Source organism: Aquarana catesbeiana, linkage group LG04 (assembly GCF_042186555.1).
Source record: "Aquarana catesbeiana isolate 2022-GZ linkage group LG04, ASM4218655v1, whole genome shotgun sequence".
Lineage (NCBI taxonomy): Eukaryota > Metazoa > Chordata > Amphibia > Anura > Ranidae > Aquarana > Aquarana catesbeiana.
Window position 1 is genome coordinate 563861492 of NC_133327.1, and position 21664 is coordinate 563883155.

The 21664-nt window shown below is 41.9% G+C and overlaps 1 protein-coding gene across 1 annotated transcript in view; it reads left to right on the top strand.

The window, feature by feature from the left end:
- SMYD3 (SET and MYND domain containing 3) overlaps window positions 1-21664 on the top strand; it is a 980023-nt gene that overhangs the window by 595789 nt on the left and 362570 nt on the right. The window contains exon 7 of the mRNA XM_073628021.1: window positions 16662-16729. Within this exon, the coding sequence (XP_073484122.1) occupies window positions 16662-16729 (68 nt within the window). The remainder of the gene's footprint in view (window positions 1-16661; window positions 16730-21664) is intronic.

Below are 21664 nucleotides of genomic sequence, written 5' to 3' on the forward strand. Positions count from 1 at the left end.
CTCCTCAGCACCTGCCAAACACACTCGGATCGCTTTTCAGGGGAGCAGCAGTGCCTGCTGCATTTGTGAATGAACCCTTACTATTCTGAGGCCCCTATAAGGCTGCTTTCACAGTCATGTGCTGCAGTTTACCCATGCCGCGGGTACAGCACAGTGCATCTGCAAATGTCCTGGGATAGCTGCGCTTTGCCATAGACTTCTATTATATAATGCAGGTGTGGTACGCTTTCTAAAAGCGCACCAAAACTTTTTGGTGTGCTTTCAAAAAGTGCACCAAACCTGCAGGATATACTAGACGTCTATGGCAAAGCGCAGCTAACCCAGGACATTTTCAGATGCACTGCGCAGCACCTGTGGTGTGGGTAAACCACAGCACATCAGTGTGAAAGCAGCCCTATACTATTATGCCCAGTGTATTGCTATGAGAGTATATGACTTGACAGTAAAATATTTGTGTGATATTTGCCCTTTTAACATGGACATGTCTGAGTGCTTACATTTTTTGTATTTTGGGAGCACTTGCTTAAGCTGTGTGGGACATTTTGTATAGCACAGAAAATGACATACTCTAAATCTGTTGTAGTATTCTTTCCTGGAATTAGGACATAGAAAATACTTGCCTGCATATGTAAAAAGCATTTCCATTCTTTGTGTAAGCATTATCTTAGATAGAAATGAGTGTTGAAAACGCTAGAAAAATGCCATGCGCCATTAAAGTAATCCTGTCATGAGAGAAATTTGGAGGCTGTGGCTGCTTTGAGAAAGCCTGTAGGGGCGATACGTGTGAGGCATGTGGGACCTCTGTAACGACATTGCGCTGGGAGGGGCCAGACGTCATCTTGCTGAGCTGACAGATATACACTGTGCATATGCATGCTGTGAGCAGACACTTGTATGTGTCTCTGCGCATTGTGCTTGTTACTCCTTTTTGTTCTTTTATTAACCACTTCAGCCCTGGAAGGATTTACCCCCTTAATGATCAGGCCATTTTCATCGATACAGCACTGCTATACTTTAACTGACAATTGCGTGGGCGAGCAACGTTGTACCCACTCCACAGTGATTGCACTGTGGCGTGATAGCTACTCTTTCATGGTTTTATTATTTCTTTTTATGGTAGTTTATTATTTTATAAATAATAGAGCAGCATGGCCAGCCTCCATATTTTTCTTACAGTTTGCTGTAAAGCTTCAGTGACAGTCTGTAAACAATCCTAATAGTAAAGGAGGTATTTTACTTACCTCTCTGGCAACCCGTGTCTCCAATCTTTGCTTTTTTTCTAGTCTTGCAGCCTTTGCCAGAATATTCAGCATGTAGCAATTCAGGGAGTTGGGTTGCGTGGCCTTGCCTCTCTGGTTCTGTCCACTGACCCTTACATCTCTGCTGTGTCCTTTTATTGAGCTAAGGGTTAAAGGATAGAACAACATCCCTCAGCAGGGCACCCAGTGTCAAAAACCTCCAAAACCGATGAATACTAAAGGATCTGACAGAGGCTGAACCTTTGGAAAGAAGTGAAGGTAGGACACGTTGACCTGCGAAGAGGTGAATATAATGCTTCATCTATTGCAGGCTGCCAAGTAAGATTTTTTTTTTTTATAGACTGACAGGGTCCCTTCAAATCACATCTATCAGCAGGCCTTCTTTAACCATATATGCATAAGGGGCAGCTGCCCTAGGCCCACTGTTCCAGGTAAACTTCCCAGACTCAGAGATTTTTTTCTTACCTTGGGTAGACTGCCATTAGCCCAAGTTTAGATAGGAAAAGCATTAATAGATCAATTGGTAACTAACGTTTAAAGTGAATTGGTGAAAGTACCTTTGAAAATGCCATATCTGCCAAGAAAAAAGTCTGACATTTGCAGGAGCACCAGTCTCCTAGGTCCCCTGCAGTACACTGGTTCCTCCCAGCTAATCTCTACGTCAATACTGTATTCTGTAATGAATCAAGTTCAACACAGGAGGAACTACAGTACTTACTTGAGTTGGCAACATAGTTGCTTTAAGCTTGTGTAACAGCTCAACCACCACCACCAAACCTCATGCAAGCAGTCTGGCACCTGCTTTCAGAGTGATATGATCTAATTTGTTCACAGTGATTGAAGCAACTTAGGTCAATGAAAAATATATTTTAATATTTGTTAAGCATATGTAAAATTTGAATGTCCATAGTCTGGCCATTGGTTAACTTTAAAGCTGAACTTTAGACAGCAGATATAAAAGATAAATGTACTTTTCAAACTAAACAATTTTAAAGTGTAACTTGGTTGTACTGCATCGCTCAGGTAGAGAAGGACAGAACAAGGATATACTCTGGGGGGATAAATGCATATATGCTGACAGAGAACATGCTGACTGTAGGATAGAGCAAACCAACAGGGATGGGCTGTTGCTGCTTATTCAGTGTCTAGTCTCAGTTTAGGGCTAGGGACAGATGTAGCTTTATTGCCTAGCTGCAAGGGAAAAGTCAGGTAAAAAATCCAGTTATATTGTCAGGCATATATATATACAGTATCTCACAAAAGTGAGTACACCCTTTACAATGTAAAGTAGTGAGTGTACAGCTTGTATAACAGTGTTAGCTGTCCCCTTAAAACAACTCAACACACAGCCATTAATGCCTAAACCGCTGGCAACAAAAGTGAGTACACCCCTAAGTGAAAATGTCCAAATTGGACCACAAGTGTCAATATTTTGTGTGGCCACCATTCTTTTCCAGCACTGTCTTAACCCTCTTGGGCATGGAGTTCACCAGAGCTATACAGGTTGCAACTGGAGTCCTCTTCCGCTCCTCCATGATGACATCACTGAGCTGGTGGATGTTAGAGACCTTGCGCTCCTCCACCTTCCGTTTGAGTATGCCCCACAGATGCTGAATAGGGTTTAGGTCTGGAGACATGCTTGGCCAGCCCATCACCTTTACTCTCAGCTTCTTTAGCAAGGCAGTGGTCATCTTGGAGGTATGTTTGGGGTTGTTATCATGTTGGAATACTGCCCTTCGGCCCAGTCTCTGAAGAGAGGGGATCATGCTCTGCTTCAGTATGTCACAGTACATGTTGGCATTCGTGGTTCCCTAAATGAACTGTAGCTCCCCAGTGCCGGTAGCACTCATGCAGCCCCAGACCATGACACTCCCACCACCATGCTTGACTGTAAGCAAGACACACTTGTCTTTGTACTCCTCACCTGGTTTTCGCCACACACGCTTGGCACCATCTGAACCAAATAAGTTTATCTTGGTCTCATCAGACCACAGGACATGGTTCCAGTATTCCATGTCCTTAGTCTGCTTGTCTTCAGCAAACTATTTGTGGGCTTTCTTGTGCATCATCTTTAGAAGAGGCTTCCTTCTGGGATGACAGCCATGCAGACCAATTTGTTGCAGTGTACGCCGTATGGTCTGAGCACTGACAGGCTGACCCCCTACCCCTTCAACCTCTGCAGCAATGCTGGAAGCCCTCAGACGTCTATTTCCCAAAGATAACCTCTGGATATGACGCTGAGCACGTGCACTCAAATTATTTGGTCGACCATGGCAAGGCCTGTTGTGAGTGGAACCTGTCCTCTTAAACCGCTGTATGGTCTTGGCCACCATGCTGCAACTCAGTTTCAGGGTCTTGGCAATCTTCTTATAGCCTAGGCCATCTTTATGTAGAGCAATAATTTTTTTTTCAGATCCTCAGAGAGTTCTTTGCTATGAGCTGCCAAGTTGTACACTCACTACTTTACCTTTTAGCAAAGGGTACTTTCTTCAGTGTTGCCACATGAAAAGATAAAATAAAATATTTACACAAATGTGAGGATTGTACTCACTTTTGTAATCCTGGCCTTCGCCGATGATCTGATTTTTTTCGTCTCCAACCCACGGATCACATTGCCCAACATCTTGTCTTGTAAGATACTGTGTATATATATATATATATATATATATATATATAAACATAGTTCTATAATATAAGAACTAGATCAACAAAAATACAAATGCTTTGACATTAAAACTGCTTATAGATATATATACAGTTGTGCTCATAAGTTTACCCTGGCAGAATTTATGATTTCTTGGCCATTTTTCAGAGAATATGAATGATAAGACAAAAACTTTTCTTTCACTCATGGTTAGTGTTTGGCTGAAGCCATTTATTCTCAGTCAACTGTGTTTACTCTTTTTAAATCATAATGGCAACAGAAACTACCCAAATGACCCTTATCAAAAGTTTACATACCCCAGTTCCTAATACCGTGTATTGCCCCCTTTAACATCAATGACAGCCTTTTGTGGTAAAAGTCTTTTGTGGCATTTGTGGATGAGGCTCTTTATCTTCTCAGATGGTAAAGCTGCCCATTCCCCTTGGCAAAAAGCCTCCAGTTCCTGTAAATTCTCGGGCTGTCTTGCATGAACTGCAGGTTTGAGATCTCCCCAGAGTGGCTCAATGATAATGAAGTCAGGAGACTGAGATGGCCACTCCAGAACCTTCACTTTATTCTGCTGTAGCCAATGACAGGTCGACTTGGCCTTGTGTTTTGGATCATTTTCAAGTTGGAATATCCACGTACGTCCCATGTGCAGCTTCCTGGCTGATGAATGCAAATGTTCCTCCAGTATTTTTTGATAAGATACTGCATTCATCTTGCCAAAAATTTTGACCAAATTTCCTGTGCATTTGTAGCTCACACATCCACAAAACATCAGCGATCCACCTCCGTACCTTTCATCATAGGCCTTGTTGACTCCTCTCCAAATGTAGCGTTTATGGTTGTGGCCAAAAAGCTACATTTTGGTCTCATCACTCCAAATGACTTTGTGCCAGAAGGTTTGAGGCTTGTCTCTGTGCTGTTTGGTGTATTATAAGCGGGATACTTTGTGGCATTTGCATAGTAATGGCTTTCTTCTGGCGACTCGACCATGCAGACCATCTTTCTTCAAGTGCCTCCTTATTGTGCATCTTGAAACAGCCACACCACAAGTTTTCAGAGAGTCCTGTATTTCACTTGAAGTTATTTGTGTGTTTTTCTTTGCATCCCAAACAATTTTCCTGGCAGCTGTGGCTAAAATTTTAGTTGGTCTACCTGTCTGTGGTTTGGTTTCAACAGTACCCCTTATTTTTCACTTCTTGATTAGAGTTTGAACACTACTGGTTGGTATTCTCAATTCCTTGGATATCTTTTTATATACCTTTCCTGTTTTATACAGTTCAACTACCTTTTCCCGCAGATCCTTTGACAATTCTTTTGCTTTCCCCATTACTCAGAATCCAGGAACGTCAGTGCAGCACTGGATGAAAGATGCAAGGGTCTGTCAGGAGTCCAGAAGCGCATTGACCTTTTATATACACTAATTACAAGCACACAGATCACAGGTGAGGATGGTTACCTTTAATAGCCATTCAAACCCCTTTGTGTCAACTTGTGTGCATGTTATCAGGCCAAATTCTCCAGGGTATGTAAACTTTTGATCAGGCTCTGACATTTGGGTAGTTTCTGTTGCCATTATGATTTAAAAAGAGTAAACACAGTTGATTGATAAGAAAAGGCTTCAGCCAAACACTAACCATGAGTGAAAGAAATGTTTTTGTGTTATCATTCATATTCTCTGATTAATGGCCAAGAAATCATAAATTCTGCCAGAGTATGTAATCTTATGAGCACAACTATATATATAACGGAAAATTGAATACTTACCTTTCCGTAATTTTCCTTTCCTGGTGCCTGCTCATGGCAGCATACCAATGGTTGGTGGCTCCGCCCCCTACCAACCCACAGGACCACTTTAACTCTATAAAAAAAGAGTTGCTCCCCTCAGTCAGTATTCTTGTAACTAGATCTCATAACAGTAAGGATCATTGAAGGGAGGGTGTATGCTGCCATGGGCGGGCACCAGGAAAGGAAAATTACGGAAAGGTAAGTATTCAGTTTTCCATTTTCCTGGTGCCTCCATGGCAGCATACCAATGATAAATAACTCGCTTACAGGGAGGGTACTGCAATAAAGAAAATTTAATAAGAAAAAAATACAGTACAGTTGACTGCAAGGTCCTTTCCCCAAACTCTCGGGAAGTAAGGACTGCTGGGTCTACACTATAGTGGGACATGAACGTGCTAAAGGATGACCAGCTGGCCGCTCTGCAAATTGTCTCAGGGGAGACCCGCGCCAAAGCTGCCCAGTTTTAACTTTACAATCGAGCTTGCCAAGGTCGTCTTGGATGCTGCCATTCCCTTCCTGGCACCTTTTGGGATGACAAATAGCCGCTGATCTTTCATGAACTGCTGCGTCGAATTCAGGTAGTGACTTAGGGATCTGGCTATATCCAACTCATGCAGTTTTGAGGAGGCTGGATCCTCCCCAAATGCTGGAAGAACCCACTCTTGGTTTAGATGGAAGACTGAAGGTACTTCAGGGATGAACTGATGAATAGGCTGTAACACCACCCTGTCTGGGAAGAAGGTAATGTAGGGCTCTTGTGACCCTAATGCTTGGATCTCTGATACCCTGCGACCTGAAGTGATGGCGACTAGAAAGACTGCCTTCAGAGAAATATCCTCCAAGGTGCATTCTTCTGTGGGAGCAAACGGAGGTTTTGAAAAGGACACTAAGCACAATAGTCAAATCCCATTTGGGGTATAGTGTCTTTCTGGGAGGTCTCACTCTAAGAACTGCTTTCAAAAAACTTTCCACAAGAGGGTCTAGTGCCCACCGGGTATCTGTTAGAGCTGAAAGAGCTGAGACCTGGACCTTAAGCGTGTTCAGGCCCAAACCTAAGTCCAATCCACTCTGTAAAAAGAGGAGTATGTTCTGGATTCCGGGGTATAGATGATCGAAATGGTTAGTCTCTGCCAACTCCGTAAACTTTCTCCAAATTCTATTGTATGTGGAATTCGTACATGCTTTTCTGGCCTGCAGTAGTGTTTGAATGACATCATGCGAACATCCAATCTCGCCCAACCTTTTCCATTCAATTTCCAGATCCTCAAGTCCAGGATCTCCTGGTGCGGGTGACAGAACTTGCCTTGAGACAGAAGGTTGTCTATGCGTGGAAGGGGAAGTGGTTTGCATAAGGCCATCTTGACTAGCAGCAGGAACCACGGTCTCTTGGGCCAGTATGGAATCACTGCCAAAATTGTGATCGCCTCTGTTGTTAGGCATTGGAGGAACCTCAGTATCAGTGGAGTTGGGGGGTATGCGTATGCCATCTGAAAGTTCCATGGTTGGGTTAGAGCATCCACCCCGGCTGACTTCGGAGATGGGGATCTTGAAAAGAAAAGTGGTGTCTTTGCATTGAGCGGGGAGGCAAATAGATCTATTTGGGAAGTGCCCCACTGCTGGCATATCCAGGAGAAGACCCTCGGATTCAGAGACCACTCGTTGTTGTGGCTGAAAGATCTTGAAAGCTGATCGGCTAACTGGTTCTCTGGTCCTGGGATATATGAGGCCCGTAGGTTGACTAAATTCCTTTCGGCCCATGTCACAATGTCACTTCGTTCAGGAGGGACCTGCTGTGCTTTCCCCTTTGATTCTGAACATAAGCCACTGCCGCTCTGTTGTCCATCTGGAGGAGGATGGATTTGCCCCTGAGGAAGGTGGCCAGAGACAAGATTGCCAACCAAGCCGCCCTCAGCTCCAAAGTGTTTGACACTACCTCTGTTGCATTGAACTGCCATCTGCCCTGTACCAACTGGTCTTGATAATGTGCCCCCCATCCTAACTGACTCTCGTCTGTCGTCAGAACAGTCCATGGGATGGGGCCAAGGGGACAGTGAAGCAAAAGTTTGGATGGCCTTGTCCACCACCAAAGGCTGGATTTCATTGCAGGCGTAATTGATATCCTCTGATCTAGGCGATTTTTCTTCCACTGTGATAAGAAGTCCATCTGGAAAGTCCGTAGATGCCATCTGGCCCATTTCACCATGGGTATGCATGAAGAGAGGGGAACCCAGCAGGCTCAGACAGTCTGATGCTGACATAGAATGGATCGCTAGTGCCCTTTTCACCTTCCCTATCAATGAAGGGATCTTTTCTGACGGGAGTGAGACTGTTCTTCCTGGAGTGTTGAAGAATGCCCCTAGGTAAGTTATCTCCTGTGTGGGCGTAAGTTGACTTTTGGCGTAGTTGATTAGCCAACCAAACTTTATCAGTATGTCTAGGACCAATTGTACATGTATCAGCAAGGTCTGTCTGTGCTGGGTTAGAACTAGAATATCGTCCAAATAGTGTAGTATTCGTATCCCCTTCTCTCGAAGAGGAGCCAAGATCGCTACTAGCACTTTGGTGAAGGTTCTGGGCGCTGTTGAAATCCCGAAGGGAAGGCATTGGAATTGAAGATGTAAGTTGCTTATTCTGAACTGAAGAAAAGGCTGAAACTGAGGGTGGATAGGTATATGAAGATACGCATCCTGAAGGTCTATGGACGCCATCCAATCTCCTGGCTGAACGGATAGAATGACCGTGTTTAAGGACTCCATCTTGAAATGTTCCACACGGATATGCCTGTTCAGTCTCTTCAGGTCTAGTACCGGCCTCCAACCCCCCGACTTTTTGGGGACCAAGAAGACCAGGGCATAAAAGCCTAAGCGTTTCTCCAAGTCTGGAACTGGTACCACTGCCTGCTGGAGAACAAGCATTCTGACATATTGAAGAAGGGCCTCCTTTTCTCTGGAGGCTGGGATCTTGGTGGGTTGAAAGGAATAGAGGGGAGGTTGCCTTTTGAATCTCCAGAAATGGCCTTGACAGACCGTGGACACTGCCCACTGGTCTACACAATCTTCCACCCAAACCTGGGCAAAACGCCTTTAGACGGGCTCCCACAGGACCAGTTTGGGTGGGGAGGGCGTCAAAAGGACTTCTGGCTCTCAATTGTGGATGTAGAGGCTTTTGGTTTTGCCAATCTCAGGAAAGTATCTTGTGAACCTTTCCAGCCCCTTCTGTATTCCCTTCCAGGGTGGTAGGATCTGGAATCCTTTCCTCTTAGCTGGCCTGCTGGACGACTAGCGAATCTCTTCCTCCTGCCTCTCTCCTGGGGAATTAAACCACTTATTCCCCCTGTGACCCTGGTAATTGCCGTATCCATCTTTTCGACAAACAGGACTTTTCCATCGTACGGAATACGACACCATGATTGTTTAGACTTCGGGTCGGCCGACCATGGTTTTAACCACAATGCCCTTCTGGCCGTGATGGAATACAGCATGGCCCTGGAAGAACATTTTAAAACATCAATCGCTGCTTCTGCTATGAAATCTGAGGCCAACTTTAATTCATCCAGTGCCTTAATAATTTCTTCTGAGCCCACCCCTTGTCTGAGGGCCGTTTCCACGTTGTCCGACCATACTCTGGTGGCCCTTGAGATCGAGGTCAGAGCTACCTCCGGTTTGCATGCTCCTCCAGCCGCCTGATAAGTCTTTTTCAGGTCTGAGTCAATCCTTCGGTCAAGGACATCTTTAAAAGGAGACTGCCTCTTCTAGTGGTAAAGTCGAATTTCTCGCCAACCTCATAACTGAGGCGTCCACAGATGGTACAGTATCAAAAAGCTGCGCGTCTGCTTCTGCCAGTGGGTATAACTTAGAAAAACGATTATACGCAATGGGTCTTCTGTCCACCTTCTGCCATTCGTCTGTCACCACCTCCTTGATTTCTTCCATCAAGGGAAAGGTTGATAACTTCTTTTTCAGATGTGGGAAATACTTCTTTGTTTTAGAAGGGGGCTCCGGATTTTCCTCCCACTGGATTGCATCCTAGACCGCGGTGATGAAAGGTTCAACTAGAGCGAAGTCAAAAGCTGAGATATTGTCATCCACCCTTTCCCCCACATCTTCAGAATTCACCTCTGCGTCCGAATGAGGAGAGGGCGCATTTATTGCTGCTTTGGCCGAGGATGGGTTAACTTGGTTTTGGGAGAGGGCCAATTCCCTAATTGAATCCTTGATCAGGCTCTTAATTGATTCCAGAAACTGCTGCTTGTCTCCTGTAGCTTCTAATAGACACTTCTCGCAAACCAATTTTTCCGGCAGCGCTTGTTTTCCACAAACCCAACAGGTCCTCTCTCTTGGATACACCGATCTGTGGGATTCGTGTCTGCTAGGGGTATGTCGAGGTGACCTCTGGCCACTGCGGGAGGCATGAGCTGAGGACGAATGAGAGTGCCCTGAGCTCCTATGATCTTTCGATCTCCTATCTGGAGAGCTTCGGTGGGATAATCTGCGGGATGATCCCCAGTGCGGGCTGTAGAAACAAAAAATATGTTCTAAGTTGCCCGGAGTGCTCTTTTTTTTTTTTTTTAAACTTACCTGATTGTTGCAGCCCTTACCTAGTGGTATGGTGAGGATCTTTTTGTTGCGGTATCACATTACTAGGGGCAGCTTGGCCAGGCTCCATTGTCTTTGTACAACAGGGAAGACACTTAGGGAGATGTCTTCTCCTTGATAGCTGGCTATGTAATGAATCCCAGGCTCTCCATTTATGCTGAGAGCGCTTTGAGAGTACCAAGATGGCCGCCGACAGCTTCAGTCTGCTACTGCGCATGCACTGTATAGTCACATGACGTCATGCCATGATTCTGCCCCCCCGCTGGGTAAAACAGAGCAAATCAGCGCACGCGAAGCGCCGCACACTGCTATAGGAGGAGGGGGGAACAATATCCATGGAGGAACGCCGAAAGGCAGGTAAAAGCCTGCTCTACAAAGATATGAGGCATGCCATCAGGGAAGAGCATAGAGGAGAGAAATTAGGCTCCTGTTAATCTTCCGATCTGGCCCAAAAACACAGAAAAAAACAGCCTCCCATACTTATCTGGCGCATTTAGCAGCCCAAGCCATGGGACTCCACACTGCAGGAGAGCATGAACCTGCAACGGTTACACCATAAAGCGGTGAGGTAAGGCTGATAATGATCCTGCTGGGATGAGGACAGAGAAAAGAATACTGACTGAGGGCAGCAACTCTTTTTTTATAGAGTTAAAGTGGTCCTGTGGGTTGGTAGGGGGCGGAGCAACCAACCATTGGTATGCTGCCATGGAGGCACCAGGAAATATATATATATATATATATATATATATATATATATATTAGGGCTGCAACTAATAATTATCTTTCATAATCGATTAGTTGACTGATTATTGTTTCGATTATTCGGTTAATAACCTTAAAAAAAGTGTGGTGTATAATTTAGTTAATAGGTAAAGTTTAAAAAAAAGGCAGTTTATTCTTAAATATCTCTATATGCAGTGGTAAAAATAAATAGCCAACGATATGGTTAGAGAGTAAAATCTTTAATCCACTCTGAGAATAACGGAAAAAAGAGATATCCTGTATATACTGTTAGGCCTCTTTCACACTGACGATCCGTTCAGGTCCGCCTGTCAGTTTTTTAGGCGGACCTGAACGGACCCTCCATAGATCTCTATGGAGCATCAGATGTCAGCGCTGACAACCCTCCCACTCCGATCCGAAAAAGTGTAACGGAGGAAAAACCTAATTTTCCTTCCGTTTTCGGATCAGATCGGGTGACGATGGACTGTACGGTCCGTCATCATCCGATCCCCAATAGGGGAGAGCGGCGCTCTGACAGGTCCGTCACTGCACAGTGTGCAGCGACTGACCTGTCATCTGCCTGCTCAGCGGGGATCGGCGGAGCGATCCCCCGCTGAGCAGAGCGGGCTCCATACACGGATACGTCCGTGTGAAGGAGCCCTTAGAGATTGAATCTAGTAAATATCATCAGACTCAGAGATCAATTTAGAAAAAAGTTAGACTGTTGGACAATGTCTTCCTTCAAAAAAAAAAAAAAATCATTTTAAGGAATGTTGTTCAAAATTTTCACTTGCTTTTATCATTCAGTTTTAAAACGAATGTAACTTCTGAATGAAAACCACATACACTGTCTGAAAATTCTTTTCACCGAGAAGTTTTCTATTATTATTATTATTATCTAAACGTCGATTTGACCCCACTAACGATTAAAAAAATCGAACAAACGTTCTTAATTCAGCAAATTCTCGTTGATTTTTCACATGAATATTCTCATCTGAAAATTGATCTGTGTGACCAGCATAAGGCTTGGTACACACCTATGCAGTTTGCTTTTGATCTGTTTCTGCAATTCTTTTTGCTGTGCGTTTTGATTTTTTACGCACATGATTTTGCTGCGATTTGCGTTTTTGCATTTTTTTTATACCCTTTTTTTGGCCAATTTGTTGTTGGGCAGATTAAAAAATAAACACAAATTGCTGAAAAAAACGCATTACATGCTTTTCTGCAGCTTCCTCATTGAAGTATATTGAACCAAAAAAGCATTGTTTTTGTGTTGAGAAAAGTCCCTGGCACTTTCCAAATAGCAGCTGAAAAAAGCATAGATGTGAATGTTAAATGAACTGTAGTGCGTTTCTGCAAAAAGCACCAAAAAACACATAGGGGGTTAATTTTTTTACTGTGCAACAGTGAAAGTAATATTAACAGTAGTGATTATTCGCTGTTTTTGTACTCTAAAGGGCTCATTTTCATTTTTTTAAACCCCATTATGTTACTGGCCGATTAATTGATTATGATAGTAATTGATTCATTTCATAATCGATTAGTTGACGATTAATCGATTAGTTGTTTCGGCCATTATATATATATATATATATATATATATATATATATATATATATATATATATATATACAGGTATATATATATATATATATATGTTAGGGCTGCGGAAATTAACGTTTAATTCCTCGATTAATCATTAATTTTTTTGATCGATCAAAGTTTTTTTGATTGGTAGTCTGCCTGCCCTGGGGCCGCTGTGGGCCAAGCTGTGGCTGCAGCGCAGCTCCACTCCTTCCTCCTTCTCCTCCACTATATGTCGTACACAGTCTGCCGGCATCTCCCGCTGTGCGTCTCAGGGCTGAGTGTGAAAACTTTGCCCGCACTGTGAGAAAAGTCCCGCCCTCCTCCTAGATCAGCTTGTGTGATGGAAGCAGTGTTCTGTCTATCACACGAGCTGATCTAGGAGGAGGGTGGGACTTTTCTCACAGTGCGGCCAAAGTTTTCACACTCAGCTCCGAGACACACAGCGGGAGATGCTGGCAGACTGTGTAATCCAGGCACAGGCACTGACTACAGTGAGGCTGCGATTATGGGCACGGTGAGACTGCATTATTGGCATGGTGAGACTGCATTATGGGCACGGTGAGACTGCATTATGGGCACGGTGAGGCTGCCATTTGAGCGTGGTGAGACTGCATTATGGGCACGGTGAGGCTGCGATTATGGGCACAGTGAGGCTGCGATTATGGGCACGGTGAGACAGCATTATGGGCACGGTGAGGCTGCGATTATAGGCACGGCGAGGCTGAAATTATGGGCACGGTGAGGCTACGATTATGGGCATTGTGAGGCTGTGATTATGGGCACGGTAAGTCTGAGATTATGGGCACTGTAAGGCTGCGATTATGGGCACGGTGAGGCTGCGATTATGGGCACGGTAAGGCTGAGATTATGGGCACGGTAAGGCTGAGATTATGGGCATGGTGTGGCTGAGTTTATGATGTGTGATGTCCTAGCCATGCCCCGCTATGTCCGTCTTCGGCCGTTGCCATAACAACGGTGTTAAATCAGCTAAAAGTAGTTGGATCTGTATGTGCGTTATAATTAATCGAAATTAGTCGATTAATCGATTAAAAAAATCGATTAATCGAACACGAAAATTGTAATCAGTAACAGCCCTAATATATTTAGTTATATAAATATATCTATATATATTAACTATGTATTTATATGTTTGCCTAGACTTCAGATTTATTATGGTAATATAACGTTTCACTTTATTTGATGTACATGACCTTGCTATGCCTTGTTCTAGATTCAGAACAGATCACCATGGTTATGCTTTGGTCATGGGTGTGGGGCTCTATCCTGGTGTAACAACTACAAATTGTAAACTTGCTGTTATTACCAAAATTACACATAGTCTAATGTATTATTTGTAAAGCAGGTTGAAATATAACTGTGTGCCTCTTTAAGATCTTCCAAATCTCTATCCAACAATTTAGTGATTTGTGTAATTGTTTTTATACTATTTTCAATACTTAAGTCACAAACTACTGTCTAACCTAATTTCCTTTATACATTTGTCTCATAAGCTTCCTAATGGCACTATTCAGCTAATGTATTTTTAAGATGTTGGGCTCAGAGTGAGCTTAGTAGCTATTCAATTGCTTGATTACAAATACCAAATAAATGCTTCCAGAAACATAAGATATTTAAGTAGTGAAGTAATACATTTTGCAATTGCCAAGAGGTCAAATAAATGTTTATAGAATGTGGTTCAGTGATAATAAGGTGATTCATGCAGAATAAGCTGTTGACTGATAAAGTAATTTTATTCCATGTCCTTATTCTTTATCGCCTCCTGACTTTATCTAAAAATGGTACCGTGTCCAACAATAGATAGATGCAAGTTTAGACAACCTCTATGAAAGGTCCTATTTTCCTGAACTTTCTGTCAAGTAAATGTTCCAGACAAGCACCGCAGTTATGTGGATAGTAGCTATCTTAGTGCAGCTAAGCCTTCAAAATAGGGATGAGTCTTGAGTTCTTATGAAATAAGTTGTCCAATTCCATCACAGGTTGTGGGATAACAGTCTCAAAATGTAGGGGTGTTTCTACCACAATTTGAATTACTTGGGCATGGTACATTAGCATAGTTGCCAAAATTTCCCAAACATTTTTAGGGACATTTTTTTGAAAAAAGCCAGGCAGAGCAGAGCAGTATGTTAATTAGGGGTGGGGCATCCATTTTTGTGGGCGTGTTCGTTTTAAAAAAAAGTGCATTGCAATGGAGTGTGCTGCTGCAAAAATAGGCGTGGTTTAAAGTATGCTAAATAGTGGGTGTGGCTTAAAGAGGGTGCGGTTACATAGAGTGTTTTTGCATTCACCTATCCATGCATGGACCTTCCCATCAGGTCCGTCTGATAAACTGACAGGCAGACCTGATTGGACCCGCTGTGTGAAAGGGGCCTAATGCCCTACACACGGTAGGATTGTCCGATGGAAAAAGTGCGATCGGATTGTGTTGTCGGAAATTCCGATTGTGTGTGGGCTCCATCAGACTTTTTCCGTCGGAATTTCCGACACACAGAGTTTGAGAGCAGGATATAAAATTTTCAGACAACAAAATCTGATCGTTTAAATTCCGATCGTGTGTACACAAATATGACGCACAGAGTGCCACGCATGCTCAGAATAAATTAAGAGACGAAAGCTATTGGTTACTGCCCCATTTATGGTCCCGATGTACGTGTTTTATGTCACCACGTTCAGAACGATCTGATTTTCTGACAACTTTGTGCGACCGTGTGTATGCAAGACAAGTTTGGCCCAAAATCCATCTGAAAACATCCGATGGATTTTGTTGTCGGAATGTCCGATCAATGTCCGATCGTCTGTACAGGGCATTAGTGATGGTGTCAGCAAGGAGTGTGACTGTGAGAAATTGGGTTTAAAACTGTGCTGGCCAATTTCTCACAGGACAGTGATACATGAAAAAGGAGATACCATCTTTGTTAGGTAATAGCATTTTTTTACTTCTAAGTCTAAAATATAGAAGTAAAAGGGTGCTGTTAGCTGACATGTAGCACTATTCAGACTCTGATAAATTGGCCAGTGCAGTTTTAAACCCAATTTCTCACAGTCCTGTGACTGCTGGATAAAAAAAAAACCTTTACCTTCAAAGACCCCCTGTAACATCAGAGTCCTCCTTTACCATCACTGCAGTCTCATCAGTGCAGCCTCATCAGTGGCTTTTTGCATGGGAATGTTGACACCAAAATTTTTAGCATGCACATAGTGTATATGTACCAACAGCTTTTATCTAAAATCAAAAATTAATAGTCACCCTGTGACTACTAACATCACTGTAACCCCTAAACTTGATGCTACTGTATGGGAGGGGGGATGAAAATAAAGTATCACATTAGTGACTACACACTGCACATACTTCATTGGTGTTCATTTATTTTTACAATGCAAATTGCCAAACTATGTCTTTTTTTCAGAGTTCAGCTTTAAATCTCAGGCAAAATGTATACTATCATGATAATATTGGTTATATACAAATCAGTTTTTCTGCAAAAACATACAGCACTGAAAACTGCTGCACTTTTTACTAATGCACATTTTAGAGCTGTGTCTATTTCCTTCTTTTTTTGTTAAAGATTTTTAGTAGCAGTTATATCTATGTAGCAGTACAGTAATTAACTGATGTCATTGGACCTCCATTACCAAAAGTGCTAATTAATAAACATATTGCTGCAAGCTGTAGCTTGTCCCACCTATATAATTTTACTGCATGTTCTTCTTGCGTGCTCTTTGCAAGCTCTGCTTTGTAACATTGGAAACACTTAGCTTCCTGGTTACATAAGTTCTCATTGTTTGCGGTAATTAAGAACACCTTATACCAATCAATATTTTCATTTTATTTATGTTTTTGTGACTGGTCCTAGTGAAATGGTTAAACGTTGCAGGAAACTAGGACACATGTGATAACTCAAACCTGTTCCTCTGCTGGCATTGGTGGTTTATGATCTTCTAGAGCAATTTGCTGAATGCTATAGACTTTATTTATTGAATGTTTCTTTTCCTCTAGGTCGAAACCCACTAATCCCAGATTTACTTTGCTTGTTTTTACAGGTGACTTGTAACAGCTTCACCATCAGTGATGGGGAGATGCAGGACGTTGGTGTTGGCCTCTATCCCAGGTAATGCACAGACTTCCTTATTCACAGTGACTAAATTATTATTTTTTGGTAGCCAGCAGGGTTTATCTGAAGGAAACTACTTCCACTGTTAAATTACAAGGAAACACACACATACGCAAAAGAAAACATGAATTAAACGTTGTTTTCAAAATGTCTCATTACCAACTGAAGACATTATTTATGTAGTCTTAGACTGATGGCGTTTTTAAGCATGAAGCTTTCAGTAAGGACTGAAGCAAGTTGAGAGGGGAACTGGAGGCCCTCGTTTATTATACATGTTGTAAGAACATATGGTAATATAAGCAGTAAAGCGGAAAGAGAAATTTTCATTAGAACGAAGTCCTAAACTTTCTCACAGATGAAATCTCATGTCAGTTGTTGGAATTCATTTAAATTCTCTATCAGTAGCAGTGTCAAAAGTCAGATATTTGAAATATCTAGACCTTTTTCTTTATTTGTACATTCCTACCATTTAATGTGGAATGTATTAAGAGAGTGTAAATGTCTGAGCATGCTTAAAACTGAAATATGACAGTACTGTTTAATTTAAAATGTTCCTAAAAATTAAATCCCCCATCAATTCCAATTTTTACTATGTTTTACGCAGGTAAAATGGCCATGTACCTAATGCTGGCACTGTAGCCGCTTACAAGAGATGTCAATTGATTTTGCTGGTTCATGGATTTACCTAGACTGGACTCAACCACTCTAATTATTATAGATATTTGTACGTTTTTGTTGGTTTATAGACTGATGTGTTTTTTTTTACTCTATTCCATTTTTCCTTGCGTTCATTGCAACCTTCCCAATACTTTACTTCGCTATAACATAGCTAATCCAGAAGGGTAAAGTCATTGTACAAGGACCCACATTCCTGACACTTCTAAATAAAAAAATCTCTGCTCTCAAGCAGTTAACACATGTTTTTGCAAACACATGCTGCTTTCTCTAGCAGTTGAAAAATTTTCTAAACCTGTCACTTTGCCTACAGAGTTAGTGAAGATACATACACGTACAAGAGACTCACAATTTATGGTTCTGGATTACAAAACACATGCAAATTCAGATTTTCGAAAGAAAATTCATTTGGAATTCGACTCATGTATGGCCTGCATAATGCCTAGTTTGACTAAATAAGATGTAAAGTAATATCGCACTGCAGAATTATCTTTTTATTTTTACTTTGGCACAGTGATATCTGAAAAGAGATAAGTAAATCGATTTGCCTGGCTTTCAGTTTGACTTCAGTTGGCCAATTTACCCAAGGTGGATATTTGCAAATAGCACTGAAAGAAACAGTTTATTATTAAAATGAAAATAGATGTATATAGATTGCGATATATATGTTGGCTTATTATAATGTGCTTATGACAAACAGTCGTTTGTGACTATACATCTTTTTTCATTGTATTAATAAAGTGTTTATAAAGGTAAAGCGCTAGGCTGGTGTGCATTCTTTTTTGTTCTTTCAGTGCTATATGTATCGCAGCTTTCCCAGTCCTAAGAGGGCAGCAAAGTGGACAAGTGAGAGTCAACTAGGGTCTGAGCATCATACTCAAGTGCAGGAGGTTGCTTGTATTGTCTGGATATTTGCAAACTCTTGGTTCATGCCAAATTTCTGTGCTGTGCTTTGCAGGCGCAAATCTCCTCCTCGAGGTCTGTTATGGATATTGAGTATCCCAGGCAAAAAAGCAAACAAAAAAGTGTGAGTTCCCTCCCAAAATCCAGAGCAGACCCTTATCCAAGTATGCAGCCTGGCTGGCCAGAGTAAGAGGTCAGCAAGTGTGCAGCCCCTGAACCATAACAGACCATGTGCCCTCAACATTCATCAGAGGGTTTGTTGCAGGGCTTTGCAACACCTCCCACCACAAGTCTACATGTTACTGAGGACAAGGCCTTCATTCCCACATTCCTGTCCCAGTGGATTTGGGGGGTGTGGGGGGGGGGGGACTTATCAGAATCCGGAAGCTTAAAATCAAAGGTCCCCAACATATCATCCCTCCTTATATTTGAATTCACAAAAAAGTTAACAAAAACACAGACACTGTCTTTTGTTACATAAATAAATAATGTTCCCTGATGTAAGTCACTCATGTTGTCCAGCAATGTAGATGTATTGTCAATCATGCTAAACAATAAGCTGCCACTAAGACAACCTGCTTCTACTCCCGTTGCTAATCCTGTCACAAATGACAACTCACTGGCTAGCTACTGAATGAAAACAAATCACCTGGGAATCCTGGGTGATGTCATTGACCAATTATGTTTTCTCATGGGGTCTCCCTTAAAATCCATACGAAACCCTTATCCAATCTAAGGGTTTCATATAGATTTTGAGGGGGACCCCACACCCTTTTTTACATATAGAATAAACAATAAAGTGCAGTAGTTCAGGAGTGCTACCTGTTTCTGTTCTTAAGAAAAAGCTGTACCTTCTACTACATGTCCTTGTAGGTCTGGTTCCTTAATGGGAGTGTTTTGACCTGTACACACGATCCGACTTTCCGACGGAAAATGTGCAATCGGAGCTTGTTGTCGGAAATTCCGACCGTGTGTAGGCTCCATCGGACTTTTTCCATCAGAATTTCCGACACACAAAATCCATTCGCGTAAATTCCGATCGTGTGTAGACAATTCCGACGCACAAAGTGCCACGCATGCTTGGAATCAAGCAGAAGAGCAGCACTGGCTATTGAACTTCATTTTTCTCGGCCTGGTCGTACCTGTTGTACGTCACCACGTTCTTGACGTTTGGAATTTCTGACCAACTTTGTGTGACTGTGTGTATGCAAGACAAGTTTGAGCCAACATCCGTCGGAAAAAATCAGATGGAATGTGCGATCGTGTGTACGAGGCAAATGTGTTCAATCTGATACACTTGTAGTTTTCAAATGAGAAAAGTTGCCATGTTTGCACCCCTTTAGAAGTCTTTAACCCTTAGAGAGTATCCCACCAAAAATATAATTCCTATTCCAGTGGATGCCGAAAATTTGAATTACATCTTAGTGCAGACTTCTGGGGAAAATCAGAGAGCCAATCACACAAGCAGGAAATTATGTATACAGAAGGCCTCCAGGTAGCCATATTGCATTGAATTTTACAGAAAATTACAGTGGCTGCAGTTTGAAAAGGAAATTTAATTTTTAATAACATTAAATTATACTATGGCTTGTGTAGCAAATGTACAGTATATGTTATTTTAGCTAAATTCAAAGTTTACTCAAACCTCATACTACACCCATCCACTGCTTGGTCACATCCCCACTCTCTTCATTGGGTCACTGGCTTTCATTGACAGCAGCGGGAAACAATAGCTCCTGCTGCTGTCCCAGCCAATGAGAAGGAAGTCCTTGTGGACAGCCTTCCCAGAAGAGTTGAAGCTGTTATAGCTGCAAAAGGAGGGGGGGCAACTTAATATTGAACCCTACAGACTAAGACTGGGATGCCATTAAAGTTCATGTATGTGTAAAGGCAGGCATCACAATACTTTTGACAATGTATGTGCTCAGTTCAGATTTCATGACAGAGGTTTACAACCACTTTAAAACAATCTCTTACCTCTGTATAAGGTCTATTGCAGCTATTGCAAGCAATTTTATGTCATGTACTTCTCCCAGGTAAACCTTTAAAACAAAATTTTGATAAAACAGGGGGGAAATATCTCATCAAATATATTGTATAAAGATTATTTAAAGGGGTTGTAAAGGCAGAAGGTTTTTTATCTTTTTGTATTCTATGTGTGCAGCAGCTCCCCTCATACTTACCTCAGGTCCCTTTTCTGTCCAGTGATGTCAACGAGTGTCTCAGCATTCTCCTTCCTGATTGGCTGAGACACAGCAGTAGTGCCATTAGTGTCAATCAAAGTCAGCTAGCCAATCGTCTGAATGGACACAGGGAGCTATGACTCAGCTCGAGTGCCCCCATAGCAAGCTGCTTGCAGTGGGGGCACTGAACAGGAGGGAGGGGCCAGGATCACAGAAGAGAGACCCGAGAAGAGGAGGATCCAGGCTGCTCTGTGCAAATCCACTGCAACAGAGCAGGTAAGTACAACATGTTTGTTATTTTTATAGGAAAAAAAACAAGACTTTACAATCACTTTAAAGTTTTGTAGCAGTGGTATTTGGTCCCATCCAGGATAGCAAGGTCATTTCTTACAAAGGCATCCTCCTAATATTTGAGTGGGTGTGGATAGAAAGGGTCTATGCTCGGCATTTGTTGGATTAGCTCTAAAATTAAAAGGTTTAGTAGATCTGTTATACACATAAATGCATAAAGCTTGCCTGCTGAAACACTAAATAAATAAAATTAATACAATAGTTTTTATGAAATAATCTAAAAAATGAATGCTTTTATTAGTATAAATTATATTGATGATTTTGTTTTGCTTTGCTCTAAAATGCTCTATAACATGTTAATATTTTCTTGGATTAACATCCTTATAATTTTTGGTATATCTTGTAAAAAAATTTCCTAATAGCTAAACTGATGCTCCAAATGTCTCCTGGTTCATAGTTGGTTTAACCACTTCAGCCCCGGAAGGATTTACCCCCTTCCTGACCAGAGCACTTTGTGCGATACGGCACTGGGTCATTTTAACTGACAATTGCGCAGTCGTATGACATTGCACCCAAACAAAATTGATGTCCTTTTTTTCCCAGAAATAGAGCTTTCTTTGGTGGTATTTGATCACCTCTGTGGTTTTTATTTTTTGCGCTATAAACAAAAAAAGAGCGACAATTTTGAAAAAAAAGCAAATTTTTTACTTTTTGCTATAATAAATATCCCCAAAAAATATATAAAAAAACAAATTTCTTTCTCAGTTTAGACCGATATGTATTCTTCTACATATTTTTGGTAAAAAAAAAAAAAAATCGCAATAAGCGAATATTAAATGGTTTGCGTAAAAGTTATAGCGTCTACAAAATAGGGGAAAGA